Source organism: Bos indicus, chromosome 3, assembly GCF_029378745.1.
Source record: "Bos indicus isolate NIAB-ARS_2022 breed Sahiwal x Tharparkar chromosome 3, NIAB-ARS_B.indTharparkar_mat_pri_1.0, whole genome shotgun sequence".
Classification (NCBI taxonomy): Eukaryota; Metazoa; Chordata; class Mammalia; order Artiodactyla; family Bovidae; genus Bos; species Bos indicus.
The window spans coordinates 6,699,296-6,717,564 of record NC_091762.1 but is presented as its reverse complement, the minus strand read 5'-3'; the positions used below and the strand labels follow the sequence as shown (position 1 = coordinate 6,717,564).

Sequence of the window (18,269 nt, the reverse complement as noted above, 5' to 3'; positions counted from 1 at the left end):
AGGTAGATGTTTTTCTGGAACTCTCTTGCTTTTTTGATGATCCAACAGATGTAATGGATGTAGTCTTTATTTGGAAGGAACTGAGAGCCTAGTTTGGCAAGACAAAGTGAAAGTGAAAGTGTTATTCGCTCAGTCGGGCCCAACTCTTTGCGACCACATGGACTGTAGCCTGCCAGGCTCCCTGTCCATGGGATTTTCCAGAAAGAATAATGAAATGGATTGCCATTTCCTTCTCCAGGGAATCTTCAACAAGACAAAATAATCACAAGGAAAACAGTACATTATACAAAGAAGAACTAAATGTTGTAGTATGATAAGGTAGCCATATTTTTGACCCTCAAAACAGGACATGAGGTCTAACATAAATAATAGCCTACTTATGGAGACAAAGGGCCAGAAGAACTAAAGCTACAATGAATTAGACTTAAAAAGAAGTTCAGAAAGAATGAATTCCATACATGTAAATGCTTTAGAAATTGTGACAAGGAGACTGTTAAGACTTACAATAGACAAGGAAAGTTTCTAGGATGAGATGATAGTTGGCAAAAAGGAGGTTGGTAGAGGGAGCAGAGGAAAGGAATCAGAGATGAGGACCAGAATGACCTGACTACAGCAGAAGCTAGAACTGGGAACAGCAGAAGGACTGATGGATACTGGAAGTGAACCAAGGGAGGGCCACGGTAGAGGAATATGTTCAGATACAGGAGGAATTTAGGGTTGGTTAAGAGATGTTCCCACCTATCCCGATTCATTCCAAGTCTTGCCATCCTTCTACCCCAGATCAATAGTTTGCTCTCTGAAGTTGATCTTTGCACAGGTTGACCTTGGCAGAGAGGTCTCAATTATAGTGGAGCCCACACTGCATAATGGAGGTTGTGGGTGGTTGAGAGAGAGAGAAATTAGTGAGTCTCAGGAAGAGGACTGTGGAGTTACAGCACTTCCATTGTCTTGCTGCTGCTGCTGCTGCCAAGTCGCTTCAGTGGTGTCCGACTCTGTGTGCTGTGAAGAATAAAGTACTGCCTTCAGCTTCCCGATCCCTATCTGAAGACCTGACTCATCAGGATTTCTATTGCAAATCACTTCCTTTCCATCTACTTTTAGTCATTGTTCTTCCCCCTTTACATAACTTGGTCTTGGCATAATTTCACTTAGCCACACCCAACTGCCATAAATCAAGGCTCAGAGGAAAGCAGAGATCAATTGAATTCAGTTTAGTTTAGTAAATCTTTGCTTATCAACTGTTACTACATGCAAGGAATTTGGTAGGGATTCAAATATAGTAAAGTCATTGATCCTACCTTTAAGAAGTTCACAGTTTATTAGCCATCTGTATGTCTTCTTTGGAGAAACATCTGTTTAGGTGTTCTGCCTATTTTTTTTAATTTGGTTGCTTTTCCATAAGCCTATTCTCTATGTCTGTTTCTCCATTGCTGCCCTATAAATAAGTTCTTCAGTAACATTTTTCTAGATTCCATATATACGCATTAGAATACGATATTTATCTTTGTCTTTCAGACTTACTTCACTCTGTATAATAGGTTCTAGGTTCATCCACCTCATTAAGACTGACTCAAATGTGTTCCTTTTTATGTCTGAGTAATATTCCATTGTGTACCACACCTTCTTTATCCATTCATCTGTTGATAGACATCTAGGTTGCTTCCTTGTTCTGCTGCTACTGCTAAGTCGCTTCAGTCGTGTCCGACTCTGTGCGACCCCACAGACGGCAGCCCACTAGGCTCCTCTGTCCCTGGGATTCTCCAGGCAAGAATACTGGAGTGGGTTGCCATTTCCTTCTCCAGTGCATGAAAGTGAAAAGTGAAAGTGAAGTCACTCAGTTGTGCCCGACTCTTAGTAACCCCATGGACTGCAGCCTACCAGGCTCCTCCGTCCGTGGGAATTTCCAGGCAAGAGTACTGGAGTGGGTTGCCATTGCCTTCTCTGGAGTGGCTTGCCATTGCCTTCTCCGGCTTCCTTGTTCTAGCTATTGTAAATAGTGCTGCAGTGAACAATGGGATACATGTGTCTTTTTCAATTTTGGTTTCCTCAGGGTATATGCCTAGGAGTGAGATTGCTGGGTCACATGGTGGTTTTATTCCTAGCTTTTTAAGGAATCTCCGTACTGTCTTCCAGAGTTGCTGTATCAATTTACATTCCCACCAACAGTGCAGGAGCGTTCCCTCTTCTCCACACCCCCTCCAGCATTTATTGTTTGTAGACTTTTTGATGATGGCCATTCTGACCACTGTGAGGTGATATCTCATTGTAGTTTTGATTTGCATTTCTCTAATAATGAACTGAACTGAACTGAATAATAAGTGATGTAGAGCATCTTCTCATGTTTGTCAGCCATATGTGTGTCTTCTTTAGAGATATGTCTGTTTAGGTCTTTTCCCCACTTTTTGATTGGGTTTTTTGTTTTTCTGGCATTGAGTTGTATGAGCTGCTTGTATATTTTGGAAATTAATCCTTTGCCAGTTGTTTCATTTGCTATTATTTTTCTCCCATTCTGAGGTTTGTCTTTTCACCTTGCTTATAGTTTCCTTTGCTGTGCAAAAGCTTTTAAGTTTAATCAGGTCCCACTTGTTTCCTTTTGTTTTTATTTCTGTTACTCTAGGGGTGGGTCATAGAGGATCTTGCTTTGATTTATGTCATCGAGTGTTCTGCCTATGTTTTCCCCTAAGAGTTTTAAAGTTTCTGGTCTTACATTTAGGTCTTTAATCCATTTTGAGTTTATCTTTGTGTATGGTGTTAGGAGGCGTTCTAGTTTCATTCTTTTACACGTATCTGTCCAGTTTTCCCAGCACCATTTATTGAAGAGGCTGTCTTTGCCCCATTGTATATTCTTGCCTCCTTTGTCAAAAAATAAGGTACCCGTAGGTGCATGGGTTTACTTCTGGGCTTCATATCTTATTCCATTGGTCTATATTTCTGTTTTTGTGCCAGTACCATACTGTCTTGATCACTGTAGCTTTGTAGTATAATATGAAGTCAGGAAGGTTGATTTCTCCAGCTCCATTCTTCCTCAAGACTGCTTTGGCTATTTGGGGTCTTTTATGTTTCCATATGAATTGTGAAATTTTTTGTTCTAGTTCTGTGAAAAATGCCATTGGTAATTTGATAGGGATTGCACTGAACCTGTAGGTCACATTTGGTAGTATAGTCATTTTTCACAATGTTAATTCTTCTTACTCAGGAACATGGAATATCTCTCCATCTGTTTATGTCATATTTGATTTCTTTCATTAGTGTCTTATAATTTTCTGTGTACAGTTCTTTTGTCTCCTTAGGTAAGTTTATTCCTAGATATTTTATTCTTTTTGTTGCAATGGTGAATGGGATTGATTCCTTAATTTATCTTTCTGATTTCATTGTTAGTATATAGAAATGCAAGTTATTTCTGTGTATTGATTTTGTATCCTGCAACTTTGCTAATTTCACTGATTAGCTCTAGTAATTTTCTAATACTATCTTTAGGGTTTTTTATGTACAGTATCATGTCATCTGCAAACAATGAGAGCTTTACTTCTTTTCCAATCTGGATTCTTTGTATTTCTTTTTCTTCTCTGATTGCTGTAGCTAGGATTTTCAGAACTATGTTGAATAATGGTGATGAATGTGGACACACTTGTCTTGTTCCTGATCTAAGGGGAACACTTTCAGTTTTTTACCATTGAGAATAATGTTTGCTGTAGACTTACCATATACGGCCTTTACTATGTTGAGGTAGGTTCCTTCTATGCCCATTTTTTTTGAAGAGTTTTAATCATAAATGAGTGCTGAATTTTGACAAAGGCTTTTTCTGCATCTATTGAGACTGTCATATGATTTTTATCTTTCAATTTGTTAACATGGTGTATCACATTGATTGATATTCATATATTGAAGAATCCTTGCATTCCTGGAATAAATCCAACTTGATCATGGTGTATGTGCTTTTTGATGTGTTGCTGAATTCTGTTTGCTAAAATTTTGTTGAGCATTTTTGCATCTATGTTCAGCAGTGATATCGGCCTGTAGTTTTCTTTGTTTGTATTGTCTTTGTCTGGTTTTGGTATCAGGGTGATGGTGGCCTCATAGACTGAGTTTGGGAGTATTCCTTCCTCTGCAGTTTTTTGAAAGAGTTTTAGAAGGATAGGCATTAGCTCTTGATAGAATTATCCTGTGAAGCCATCTGGTCCTGGGCTTTTGTTTTTAGGGAGATTTTTGATCATAGCTTCAATTTCAGTGCTTGTAATTGGGTTGTTCATAATTTCTATTTCTTCCTGGTTCAGTCTTGGAAGATTGAAGCTTTCTAAGAATCCGTCTGTTTCTTCCAGGTTATCCATTTCATTGCCATATAGCTGTTTATAGTAGTCTCTTATAATCCTTTGTATCTTTGCATTGTCTGTTGTAAGCTCTCCTTTTTCATTTATAATTTTGTTGAATTTATTCTTCTTTCATTTTTTCTTAATGAGCCTGGCTAAAGGTTTGTCAATTTTTTTTATCTTCTCCAAGAACCAACTTTTAGTTTTACTAATCTTTACTGTTGTTTCTTTCATTTTTTTTTTTCGATTATTTCTGCTCTGATTGTTATGATTTCCTTCCTTCTAATTTTGTTTTTTTTTTGTTCTTCTTTTCCCAGTTGTTTTAGGTGTAAAGTTAGGTTGTCTATTTGATGTTTTTCTTCTTTCTTGAGGTAGGATTGTATTGCTATAAACTTCCCTTTTAGAACTGCTTTTGCTGCATCCCATAGATTTTGAGTTATAGTGTTTTCATTGTCATTTGTTTCTAGAAATTTTTTTGTTTTTCTTTTGATTTATTCAGTAACCTGTTGGTTATTTAGAAATGTATTGTTTAATCTCCATTTGATTTTATTTTTTACAGTTTTTTCCTTGTAATTGATATCTAGTGCCAAGGTCCAGCCCCGGCTCATCCAGGGAGTTCGAAGCAGGGACGGCATCGGCGAGGATCAGGATACAATAGCTTCAATTAGATATTAATTAGAGATGTAAAGAGTAATAGAGTGAGGATAGCTCAGTAGGAAAATTCAGTGGAGAAAAGAGGCTGAGTAGCTTGGTTTACACGGGAGACCAATAAAACTTCAAGACAAGAAGTTTGCACCACTTACGTAGGCTGCAGGCGTCCTTCCATTCTCCAGAAGGAGAGGAGACCCTGAGGCCTCCCCAGTCGGATCTTAGAAGCCCAGGCATAATTAGTAAGCATGGCGGGTTCCGCGCTCCAGATGGAGACTCAGCCAGAGTTTGAGAGAGAGAGCGACATCGGGAGACCAGTATTTCGAGAAACTGATCCCAATTCTTTATTTTCCATGGTCTACTTTTATACACTGAGATGTTATGCAAAAGTCACACGGGGTCAGCAGTCCTGACTTTTATCAAAGTCAAGTGCTTCATACAAATGTATACAGAGGTCTTAGGGGTGTTACATCATCTTCTGGCCAGGGGGCCTGCTGTCAATTTATGACCCTCTCCTTGTGACAGCGGTCAGTCAACCAGGACACTTATTTCTCCAGGGGTGATTATTCTTAAAAAAGACTCCACCTTCCGAAGGTACCAGATAAAGTTACATTCCTATAGGGTGAGGGTGTAGTGGGTTTTAATTAAGGAAAGAATTTACTTAGCCTAAGGTCTGACATGATTAATATCAAAGGTTAATACTTATTTCTTCTGTATATTCATTAATGTGTGTAAGGGCAGGGGATGTGGAGACTTAGCAACAAACATTGGCTCAACAAATGAAAAACCCTTCACCAATACAGTTTCTAATCAGCCCATTATACTTATACTAATAGTTTTCTAACTTCTCTAAAGAATCTGTTTTTAGAAGGTTTAAACCATCACAGTTGGGAGGCTGTGAGCAATCACATGTGGCTGGACAAGCCTGTCAGGCAGGCTAGAGAACCTTCAGAGGAGTTTGTAGGTTAAAACACTCTTGTCATGCCCAGGAGTTTTTATTAACTGGAGCTCTAAGTTAACTCCTTCTCCAAAAGAGGTGGTGGGGGACAGCCCCCCGTAAAGTCAGAGGTGTAGGTGAGAGCACAAAGTAGTAAAGTAGGCAGGCTCTGGTTATGGGGGTAGATGCTCGAGAATTTCCAGGGGGACTCCTGAGGCTCGATCCCGCCTTTGTGTATGTCGAGCCTCATTCCTCATGACCTTTGCCAAGGGCAGAGGTCCTCCCACCGGCTCCCTGCAATCTAGTCTCAGTGTTGTGGTTGGAGAAGATGCTTGATATGATTTCAATTCTCTTGAATTTACTGAGGTTTGATGTATGACCCAAGATGTGGTCTATCCTGGAGAATGTTCCATGTGCACTTGAAAAGAAGGTGTGTTCTTCTGCATTTGGATGGAATGTCCTGAAGATATCAATGAGATCCATCTCATCTAATGTATCATTTAAGACTTGTGTTTCCTTATTAATTTTCTGTTTTAATGATCTGACCAGTGGTGTGAGTGGGGAGTTAAAGTCTCCTACTATTATTGTGTTACTGTCAATTTCTCCTTTTATATCTGTTAGTGTTTGTCTTATGTATTGACATGCTTCTATGTTGGGTGCATAGATATTTACAACTGTTATGTCTTCCTCTTGGATTGATCCCTTGCTCATTATGCAGTGTCCTTCCTTATCTCTTGTAATCTTCTTTATTTTAAGGTCTCTTTTGTCTGATGAGGATTGCTACTCCAGCTTCCTGTTGCTTCCCATTTGCATGCAATATATTTCTCCATCCTCTCACTTTCAGTCTATATGTATCTTTAGGTCTGAAGTGGGTTTCTTGTAGACATATATATGGGTCTTGTTTTTGTATCCATTCAGCCAGTCTGTGTCTTTTGGTTGGAGCATTTAATCTATTTACATTTAAAGTAATTATTGATAGATATGTTCCTATTGCCATTTTCTTAATTGTTTGGGGTTGATTTTGTAGATCTTTTCCTTCTCTTCTATTTGTTGACTATACAAGTCCCTTTAACATTTGTTGTAAAGCTGGTTTGGTGGTACTAAATTCTCTTAACTTTTGATTGTCTGTAAAGCTTTTTATTTCTCCAACAATTTTGAATGAGATCCTTGTTGGGTGCAGTAATCTTGGATGTAGATTTTTCCATCTTTTCATCTTGTTTATGGCTTCCTTTGCTGTGCAAAAGCTTTTTAAGTTTAATTAGATCCCATCTGTTCATTTTTATTTCTACTACCCTAAGAGGTGGGTCATAGAGGATCTTGCTGTGATTTATGTCAAAGAATGTTCTGCCTATGTTTTCCTCTAAGAGTTTTATAGTTTCTGGTCTTACATGAAAAAGTGCTCAACATTGCTTATTATTAGATAAATGCAAATCAAAACTACAATGAAGTATCACCTCACAACCATCAGTATGGCCATGATTTTAAAAATCTATAAATGATACATTATAGAGAGAATGTGGAGAAAAGGGAGCCAAGGCCAGGAAGAAGAGACAAGGAGGGGGAGTTGTTCTTCTTTATCAACATCACCAACACAATGAGCTGCTGAAGATTTTTTTAAAGCTGGAGAAGAACATGATGGGAGCTGTACTTTAGGTAGATTCATTAAGCTATTCAAAGGCTAGATTTGAATAGAAAGAGAGGATAAGAGGGGAATATATTCTAATTCCAAGTTCAGTCACATGAAAAGAGTTAAGGACCCAGGCCAAAGTGGTGACTGTGAGAATGGGAATGAGAAAGAGGTACTCACTTAGGGACCACTGGATGTGAGAAAGAGTCAGATGAAACATGGTAGTCCAGGTAACTCAAACAATGAAGGTGACATGTATTCATTCAACAAATATATGCTTATTTTATGCCAGGAACTCTCAGTGGAAATGGAAGAGAAGTAGAGTTGACAGAAATGGGAAATCTAGGCGAAAGATTTAGTTTAGACACAGATGATGATGGATTCAGTTTGGGTTATTAATGTAAGGAACTGATAGGACGTTCAGATGGTGAAATAAGGCAGATAACTAGAAATATGATTCTGGATGGACCCCAGAGAAAAGGTAAAAAAAAAAAAAAAAGATTGCAGAGATTTAGACATAATCAGCTTCCACCTCATAATTGAGGTCATGAGATATCTAGTTGGGGTGTGGCTGAGTGAGAAGATAACAAAGTTACCTAATTCAAGTTCTCAGGAAATAAACAGTCATAGTAGCAAAAGTTACTTATTTAAATTTTTAAAAATCTAAAAGTAATGTATACTCTTGTAGAAATTCTAACAGTCCTAAAGTATGTAAAGTAAACAGGCAAAGTTTCTTTCCTTACTCTTTCCCCATTTGATTAAATTCTGATTAAAGGGAATTGAATTAGCATTCCTTTTAATTGTGTTGCTTTTCTGAAGATTTTCATGGGGATTTATTTTTCTGGGGACAATAGGAAATACATTCATGACAAGTAAACTTATGCTGTCCTAGCCTTTTTGATCTGTAGAGAGAAGAAAAAGAAGGCAAAACCTTGGAAGGGAGAGCCAGGGTTTAGTCCCTGTAGATAAATATTATAATTTGCCAAACATTTTTCAATGAGCAAATATACTTAAAAATATATCTGTAAGCTTGGCACAATCACTGTAATCAGTTTTTTTTTTTTTGTAATTCACAAATTTTACATGGCATTGCTTTGCCTGTAACCTCAAGGATCACACAGAATATTGCTTGAGGGTGACGATCCCAGTCTTTTCATTTGGGAGACTCCTGACATAGCTTCCAGAGCTTGAGGAGAGAGCAACTGCACATGATGTGTTCTCGTTCTGTCCCTCCATAAAAGAAGGAAGGAGGTCTCTTTATGTTCTTCAAACTTTAAACAGAAGCAGTCAGGCTTCTGGCAATTTCAGCCATTCACAATAGCCTCACACTCAGAAGTGGAAAGGCTGCCAAACTAGAAAAGAAAATGCAATCCAATACCTGAGATACTCATGTGGACCCATGCGTTTTACTACATGAATCTAGTATTCTACAAATGGAATTAGAATTAAATTAGTATTTAAATTTGGCAGTGGTTACTTTTTCCCCCATTAGTTTGATATCAAATTAAGTTGTTGGGGATGTGAAGTAGAAGGCAAGACTGGCTGCTCTGGAATTGACTCATCAAACAATAACAATATACAGTCAAAGGGGAGTCAGGAAAATTTCCAACCAGCTCTGGTTCCAACCATTTATTTAGTGATAAGCAAGTGCCACCATCTACTACATTATTCATTCTATGCATTCACTTATTTACTCATTAATGGATAAATTTGCCAAACGCACTTGATAATGTGGAATCGTTATATAAAGACTTATTATGTTAAGTATAAGAACAGGTAAGGATACAATAGATCATAGAAAGCTTTTCATATAAAATGATTTTTAAAAGTGTTTAAAAGCTTTGCTATAATAGAGTTAAGTATCCAATATTTTGTAAAATTCATTATATGGAATTCTTTGTTCCCCATTGATGTAGGATAAATGAGTCAGTACTGTAAACTATATTGGATTTTTCATAATTCTTCAACCTCCAAGATAATCAACTCTTACAAAACCTGGGGTGGAGAAACTGGATAAAAACTCTTCTGTAAATGTGCGATTAACTCCAAGTTCCTCTCTCCTGTTTTCTTCTCCTTTTTTGGTTTGAGCAGCATGACTGAAGGGCTGGGCCAGTTGACTGATGGGGTGTCTGGCCTGGATGATTTCACGCAGACCCACGAGTACCATGTGTGGCCAGGCTATGACTATGTAGGCTGGAGAAACGAGAGTGCCACCAATGGTTACATCGAGATCATGTTTGAGTTTGACCGCATCAGGAATTTTACTACTATGAAGGTCAGTGGAGTTAGGCATGGAAGCCAAAATCATGATCGAGGGAAAAGGCATGCTGGGAAGAACCTGAGGGTAATGCCAGCAGAACAGGATTCAAATACATATTCTACTGCTAACTAGCTGCAGGCATTTCATGAGTCACTTCATTTCTCTGGGGTGTTTTCTTCATTTGTAAATAAGCGTGTTGGACTAGGTCACTGTTTTTCAATGTATTTTGTTGCTGTTGTCTCATCAACAGAGTTGACATATTCATTATGCAAATTGGGTGCACCGTCTGGGACCCATACTTTAAGCCCACAGAAATGATTTAACTTCTTTTACTGTCAGAATAAAAGAAATGAGTTTTAGGGTCAAAGTTATTCTCATCTTTTTTAACAAACATGGTTGTAAAATATAATTTTAATGTGTTTTTATGAAGGGTAGGGCCCACAAGGGCAGAAGTGACTAGGGCCGTGGACATCATTACTTGGCTCTGCCCAGCACTCTTCAGGGAGGGGACACGCTCTTGTCAGTAAGGGTGGCTCACTGTAGCTCTGATGCTCAATGGAAGAAGAAAGGGCTCTATATTTTGAACCAGTCTCCACCCTCTGAGTATTTTCTCTATGCCCACAGCACTGAGAAACCGTGATAAAAGATCCCATACACTTCTATTCCCAGAGTTCTTTGTTTCCTTATCTATGATCAGCTATATGTGTATGTGTCTGGTTCTCTTATTAGACCTCAAGCTCCTCCAAGGTGGTGACTCTGCTTTCTGATCTCAGTACCCAAGCACCTGGCAGTTATATATATGCAGGCTCAAAAAATGTTTGCAAATGAACAAATGACATCCTTTATTGCCTACTTTCGCCATGTATATCTCTGTATCTCTGCCACGTAGGGTAGAAGGAGGAGGAGATACGATGAACAGCAATAAGACACTGAAAATGCAATTGTATTTTCTCAACTATAAACAGAAACTTGTAGAAGGACTGGGGCCAGGCAAGAGAAATTGCTGTGACTTCTGGCTGGGCCAACATCTGGATTTTAGACCTCAGGTCCAGATTTTGAGATCTCTGTGACTCTTTGCCTAGCCAGAGGAGTTTTATCCAATGAATGAGATTCAAGGCAAGTGAGGTGGTGTGGTTTTAACCCAAGTCTTTTCTAAGCTGTCAAATGTAAGTTATTAGGTTTTTAAATTTGTTTTTGCTAAAATGCCATCACCCCAAAGTCTGCATTAAAATGCAAAAGTTAATGTCTTCAGTGCAATAGCAGAAGTGATTTTATCAGTTTATTATTACAGAGTAGTTAAGAGTGAGTAGGTAAATTTTATTGAGGACTTGGATGAAAGCTGAAAGATCTGGGAAAAGGACAGCTCTGTGAAGAGTTAAGTGAGCCCTGAGAAGAGCTTAGGGAGGGGACTTAAGGCCTGATTTCCATTTTCTCTGGGGTAGGGCCTTTCAGGACAGCCCACCCTAGATGTAAGCATTGAGGACATCTCTGTTGGTATGGTGGTACTTAGCTCAAATGGTCATTTTGCCTTTTCAAACCCATGTATGTTTCAGAGAGAAAGGAATAGAAGGGAAGAAAACATCCATGTGAAGTGTGACCAGATTAGATGTTAAACCTGAATGCTAGATTCTGGGGTAAACAGATGAATAAGAAATAGTTTCTTTCTTGGGACAGTTTGAGGTTCAGTGGGGAAAGACACTATTTGCAGAAAGAGGTATGTAGGAACCCTGAAGAAGGGAAACTGTTTTACCATTAAGACTTTACACATGTTGTAAAACATGTGTGCAATTGTGTATAACAAATTGTCCTAGTAAATAAAAATTTGTTAATTCTTGGCATGAAACTGGAGTCAGAAAGAAAATGCATGTCTATTACATCACTCTCACATGTTAAGATGATAATATCTCCTAATTGGATAATTAGTTATTATAATATAGTTAATATTATAATAGTTATAAAAGATAATAATATGGTTATTATAATAATAATAATATAATATTATTAATACTATTAATAATAATAGTATAAAAGATTATAATATAGTTATTAGTTATATGATAAGAACAGAAAAATATACCTGGTCTGCCAGTGTGTTGCTCATGAATGGTTCTTTGGCAGTTGTAAAACATGTGTGCAATTGTGTATAACAAATTGTCCTTCACAAGTTTTTTGCGGGGAGGAGGGAAATTTGCATGGTAGCAAAACTGTGTATTCTTCAAAGAAAAATTTATTTGTGTTGTGAATAAGATGTATACCCAATGTGTACCTATGAACAAGCATATCAATTCATTGTATATCATTGGGAGAATTTCTAGTCCCACAAATAATAAAATGTATTTTAAAACCCCCATAAAGCTATAATATTAACTCAATTGACTTTTATCTTCCTGAGTCCCCAGCCACTCCTGTGTAGTTTATCACAGGTCAAAATTATTCAAAAGCATATTCTGCAATGAGAAGGTACCAGAAACTTCTCAGGAGCTGACTCAGGGTTGGTCCTCTTAAGGCTAAGAGGCTGAACAGGTATCTACCTTGTTTTAACTTTTCTGAAACAAAAAGTAATGATGACTTTCAGGTCATCAATGTCTTCTAGAGAGGAGTTTTGCTTCCTAGGCAAAGTACTGCCCATTTCCTTCTCTGCCCTGATTGTAGTTAAAATACAGCATTTAGAAGAAATGTGAATCCACAGAGCGTTTAGAAAATGAAAACATTACATATGTCAAAACAAATGGGATACATATAAAACTACACTGAATAAAATTCATGGTATTGAATATTTTCTTCATTATTAAAAAAGGAAGATATAAAACAAATGAACTAGACACTTAATTCCAACATCAAAGATTAATGTATAAACCAATTAATTAAAACTGGAAAACTATATAAATTATTGTAAACCCAAGAGCTTTTTCTTTGGAAAAATGTAAAATGAAAATAAAAGACAAACAAGGAAAAAAAATTGAAAGAGATTCTGAAATATATATATATATATATAAATGCATTTTAAAATGTTTTCTATTTATTAAATAAATATTTTTATTTATTTATTTTTTAATATAAATTTATTTATTTTAATTGGAGGCTAATTACTTTACAATATTGTATTGGTTTTGCCATACATCAACATGAATCCGCCATGGGTGTTTAAGTCCATTGGGGAATGAAATCCTGTTCTATGTATTTGCATTCCAGGAGGATTCCCAAAACATTTGCAGGTCAGATTATTGTCTTCCCCACAGACCACTTATCCAACACTCCACAGATTTCAAAACATCTGAAAAATCTATTGAAGCCATAGATGGCATTTCTTTGATTCTGTTCTTTTTTTTTTTTTTTTTGATTCTGTTCTTAGCCTTATTCTACTTACTTGTGTTCAATAGACTGGAGCTATTAATTCATCCCAAAGAAGATATTAACACGTTTTCATCATTAACATTTAGAGGAAAATCCAAATGGGAAATCTGAGGTGATTTGCCCCCTTTCCATGTGGTGTGGATATGGAAAGCATGCTGGACTGCAGTCTACGATTCTAGATCCTGTTCTGATGTTGACTGACCCCAGAAAGGTCAAACCTCTTGAAATGTCAGTTTCCTAATTAGTATACAGAGAACTGGACTAGAAGATTTTTGAAGTCTCCAGTCACTCTAATATTTCATGATTTTATTCTTTTCACATATCTCTGGTCTGTTTCATCAGTCATTAAATTCCTATATCATTACTTCTTCCTCAGCTAAAAATAAATTCTGAATTAAAAAAAATGAAAGTGCTAGTTGCTCAGTGGTGTCCGACTCTTTGTGATTCCTTGGACTGTGGCCCGCCAGGCTCCTCTGTCCATGGAATTCTCCAGGCAAGAATACTGGAATGGGTTGCCATTTCCTATTCCAGGGGATCTCCCCAACCCAGGGATCAAACCGAGATCTGCATTGCAGGCAAATTCTTTACCATTTGAGCCACTTAGGTTGTACTGATTACCCAGAAACCAGAGGACGGTATTGAAGGGTTACAATTCAGGGACTAAGCAAGACATAAAATTGAAATAACAAATATATTCCAAAAATTACAATGATGCTTTTCCAACCTAAAGTCTTTAAATTCAGGGGAGAGTGACCAGCAAAGCTCCATTTTCTACAATGGACTGAGCCTGAGGTAATGTTACTGAACTACCACCAGAGACTTGACTTAGTTACAATCATGGACATTCTGCTTTTGAGGGATGTTACTCACAGCAAGGTGCTACAGAAGAACTGTTGTGGAATCCTTCTTCCTGATGACCCTTAAAAGCCATACAAATACCCTGGTGAGAGAGTCATGGCAGCGGGCAAGAGGGTACAAGCTACCTTCCCAAAGACTTTCTTTTCTCATCTCAGAAAGTATCTATGATGAAGATTTAATGCATTCATCAGAATGGCTTTACCAAAATGAATTTAATTGAGAGATAATTAAGTCTTGTGTCTCTGGCTGACAAATGCTAGTGTGTCTGACAGTCAAAATGAGATTTCTAAAGAGAAAGATGAAATTGTATTGGATAGCATGTTATTTCAGGGTTCTCATCTAAACTCGTTGAAAGGAGTGGATTAACTTTGGAAATGTACCTAGGAGAAAGTAGTTCAGAATAGCTTGATTCTGCGTAGATAGCAACCAGGGTTGAGAGGATTGGAGTGGTGAGAGGCACCATGACAGACCAGCAAGTGTTAAGGGCAAGGAAGGAGCTGAGAGGAGGCTGGTCCAGCCCTCGTTTAACAGATGAGGATGCCTCTCCCAGCAGTGTGCAGCAAGATGGCGAGGGAAGCACAATTGTATAACGGTGACTAGAGTAGCAGCCTAGGTTTTGTAAAGTCAGAGCAATGTTCCAGTGCCACTGTGAGGTTCCTAGAAGGGAAAAATGCATTACTGCAGAGCATCAAGTATTCACCAAGGGTGGTGCTCAGAGAAATTTGACAAGTCTAAGGTCTTACTGGGTGAGCTTGCACTGTGTCCCCAGTGCCAGCCAGCAGGGTCAAGCTGTCACTCCATGCCTCTTTCTCGGCCAGGTCCACTGCAACAACATGTTTGCTAAGGGTGTGAAGATTTTTAAGGAGGTCCAGTGCTACTTCCGCTCTGAAGCCAATGAATGGGAACCTAACGCCGTCTCCTTCCCGCTGGTGCTGGATGACGTCAACCCCAGTGCTCGCTTCGTCACTGTGCCCCTCCACCACCGCATGGCCAGTGCCATCAAGTGCCAATACCATTTTGCTGACACCTGGATGATGTTCAGTGAGATCACCTTCCAATCAGGTTGGGAGCTTGGATGACCCTTAGGGAAGTGGGAGCAGGGTGGTGAAGGAGGAAGGCAGTGTCCAGAGCTTCTCATTGGTGGGTCTCTGAGAAGAAAAAAGTTATCCAAGTGGCGTCTCATGGGTAGATAGAATCTTTTTCGCCACTAATTTGGTTGTGGAAGGGCAGAGACGAGACTGTGGAAGTGGACAGAATGTTTACTTGGCTCTCACTCATATTTGTCTAAAAAAAAAAAAGAAAGAAAATGAGTACAATGTGTTAAAACTTTAATGTAAATCAAACCAGTTAAGGGAAAGCAAACCTAAGCACTATTAAAGTCTTTAAATGAAGATGTCTAAATATACACTAAAGAGAACAATGCGCCTCCATCCATCACTTAGCTTTACTAATCATTGATTTTTTGGTCATTTATTCCTCCCTTCTTGCTATAGAGTTTTGAAGCAAATCTGAGATGTTATTTGAATTTCAATAATAAAATTTTAGAATACACCTGAGAAGATAACATTATCTTCATAACAATGTATTGTAACAACATTTATTAATAACTAATTCCTTAATGTAATAGCCAACCCACACTCATGTATCCTTGATTGTCTAATAATGTCTTAACAACAGTGGGCTTGAATGAATTAGGATCCTACTAATAAGCCCCTCCTGGTGTATTTCCTTTATTACATTGCTAGGTTGTATCTCTTTTAATCTAAAGAATAAATTAAAAAACACTTCCATTCTGGATTAACTGATTGCTTTCCATGGTGTCATTTTACTGTAACTTACATCCTCTGTCGTCTTGTTGACTGGAGGTTATATTTACAGGTGAATTTGATTCAAATTCAATATTTGTTTTTGCTAAGGATTTTTCGTAGATAGTATTGTGTACTTTATGTTGAATCTCATCATGGAGATGTTATGTTAGACTCCCTCACTTTTAGTGATGCTAAGATTGATCTTGGGCTCAGGTGGTTTTTCTTTCACATAAAAGTTCCCCACAATCTTTCTCCTTAGACGTCACCCTCCATTGATGACCACTGCTTAAATTATTTCATTAGGAGTTGTTGACTGGTGATTTTCTGATTCTTTTGTTCCTTTTGCATTTATTAGCTGAATTTATTCTGAATATGAGAACTATTCCCCATATACTTGTTAACCCTGAAATATAGTTTGCATTGCAAGGGCAGGATACGTGATTAATTTTTTTCATCAATTTTCAGAGTAATGAGTTAATGCAACCTTTAGCAACTTTCAGTGGTGTTGAATAGATTTTGTTTTGATTTTCATCCTTGTTATGTTTCTTAGTATTATTATGCATTCATTGGTTTTTATAAATTTGGTGTGTGTTGCAAATAATATTCTTTTTAATACTTGGATTGCCTGCATTTGACCAGAGCACATGCCTTTAAGCTGGCTCTGTCTACTTTGAATTGGATCCTATAAGTTTTTGATAGCTGTTTTACTATTTAAAAGAACAAGATGTCCCAAGCTTATTTTGAGCATTCGTTGCCCCAGATGTAGAATCACATTTCCTCAATTGATCTTGGTTCCTTTTATTGGGGAATGGTATTTAGAGACCACAAAGTTGCCAATATGGACTGCATCAAATCATGAAAAGTTAAAAGCCGTTTAGGACACTGTCTGTATCATCACAGTTCAGATGAGGATTTAAAACCTAGATAACGATCTTTTTTCATAAGATGTTCAAAGTGGTGACCTACAATAAGGTCAGAAGGAGAGAGGTCACTAGAGAGTGGATTTGTAATGGACAAAGGAGCGAGACTTTATACTAGGCCTGGAAGAAGAATATAGGCAAAAAAATGACATCAGAGAAGAGGGAAGACTAAAAATAAACCAGAAGATCCCATACTTCCTAATTTGATTTTTAAAAGAAAAAAATTTTAAGATGTTTTGCTGATTAAGATGTATTGATAAGGAAATACAGTACATGTTTAGAAAAAGAGGTTTGGTGCCTCAATACCTTCTGTTTTAAAAATTTAAGCTAAGAGTAAGTGGATTCATTATTTTATAAAGTATTTATTGAGGGAAGAAATTTAAATGTTCAAAATCAGTGTTACTTAACGTTCTAAGTGTTAATTAGGAGACAGTAGGTTTCCACCATCCTCAGAGTTTCTGCAGGAGACTTGAAATGTTTGCTTCAGGAATTAATATAAAGCATATTTTGCTAACTTAATGACCAAAGAATTTTAGAACATCATGAATGATCAGTTTTAAGTCATCTCAAACTTGTATTTCTGAAAGGAAAATGGAACAAGTGTGTCAGTGCAATTGTTTCATATTAAATGATCTAAACAGTGGTGTTTATGGCATAAAATCACAGAAAGTGTATTCATATCTTTTTTATATTTTCTTGATAAGAATACAATTTTGAAAAAATATTCTCAGTAAGTGATTAAATACGTCCCGTGTAAACTCAAATCAGACCAACATGTTACTTATGTCTGCTGTGTATATTCTCATTAACATTAAAGAAGACACTTTTAGAAGTCTGCCAAAAAGACTTAAAATAGGTGTAGCTATGTAACTATAGTTACATAGTTTTTGACTGCTGAAATATCTGGAACTTTAATGTCATGATAATATTAGTTTTCACTGAAGCCTGAGAATCCAATTCAGAAAAGTACAGGTGGGTGCCAGATACTTTATTTATATCATAATGCTAATAAGAAGAAAAATTAGGTTTTGGGGAGAGAATCTCTTTTGAATGGGAAGTGAGTATTTTCATTCTTCCCCTCTTTATTAGACAAATCAGAGTGAAAAATAAGTTACCAACATCAATCTGTCAAATACACTTTGGGGATCTAGTCTTAGAAGCTTCAGGATCACAGTAAAGGATAATTTAACTCAGTAGTTCCCAACATTTTTGGCACCAGGGACCAGTTTCGTGGAAGACAATTTTTCCACCGACGGGGTGGAGAGGGGTGGTAGTTTCAGGATAGTTCGAGCACATACATTTATTGTGTGCTTTGTTTCTACTGTTATTACATCAACTCCACCTCAGATCATCCAGTGATAGACCCTGGAGGTTGGGGACCCCTGCTCTAATTTATCTATAAGGACGGAGGCTTAATTTGTAAATTAAAAGTCTAGGACAATGAAACATAATGAAAACTCTTTAGTAAACAAAGGAGTTCAATTAATTTAATTTCCTTGAAGGAAAGATCATCTTCAGCGCCATGTCTGTTCCATGTCTCTAACTCATTA

General features: G+C 37.4%; 1 protein-coding gene across 5 annotated transcripts in view; it reads left to right on the top strand.

Annotated features, from left to right (window-relative positions):
* Positions 1-18,269, top strand: part of DDR2 (discoidin domain receptor tyrosine kinase 2) — a 183,378-nt gene that overhangs the window by 131,315 nt on the left and 33,794 nt on the right. For all 5 annotated transcript variants that reach the window (XM_070782702.1, XM_019986902.2, XM_019986911.2 and 2 more), the window contains 2 exons: positions 9,611-9,794; positions 14,810-15,053. In XM_070782702.1, coding sequence (XP_070638803.1) covers positions 9,611-9,794; positions 14,810-15,053 — 428 coding nt within the window. The remainder of the gene's footprint in view (positions 1-9,610; positions 9,795-14,809; positions 15,054-18,269) is intronic.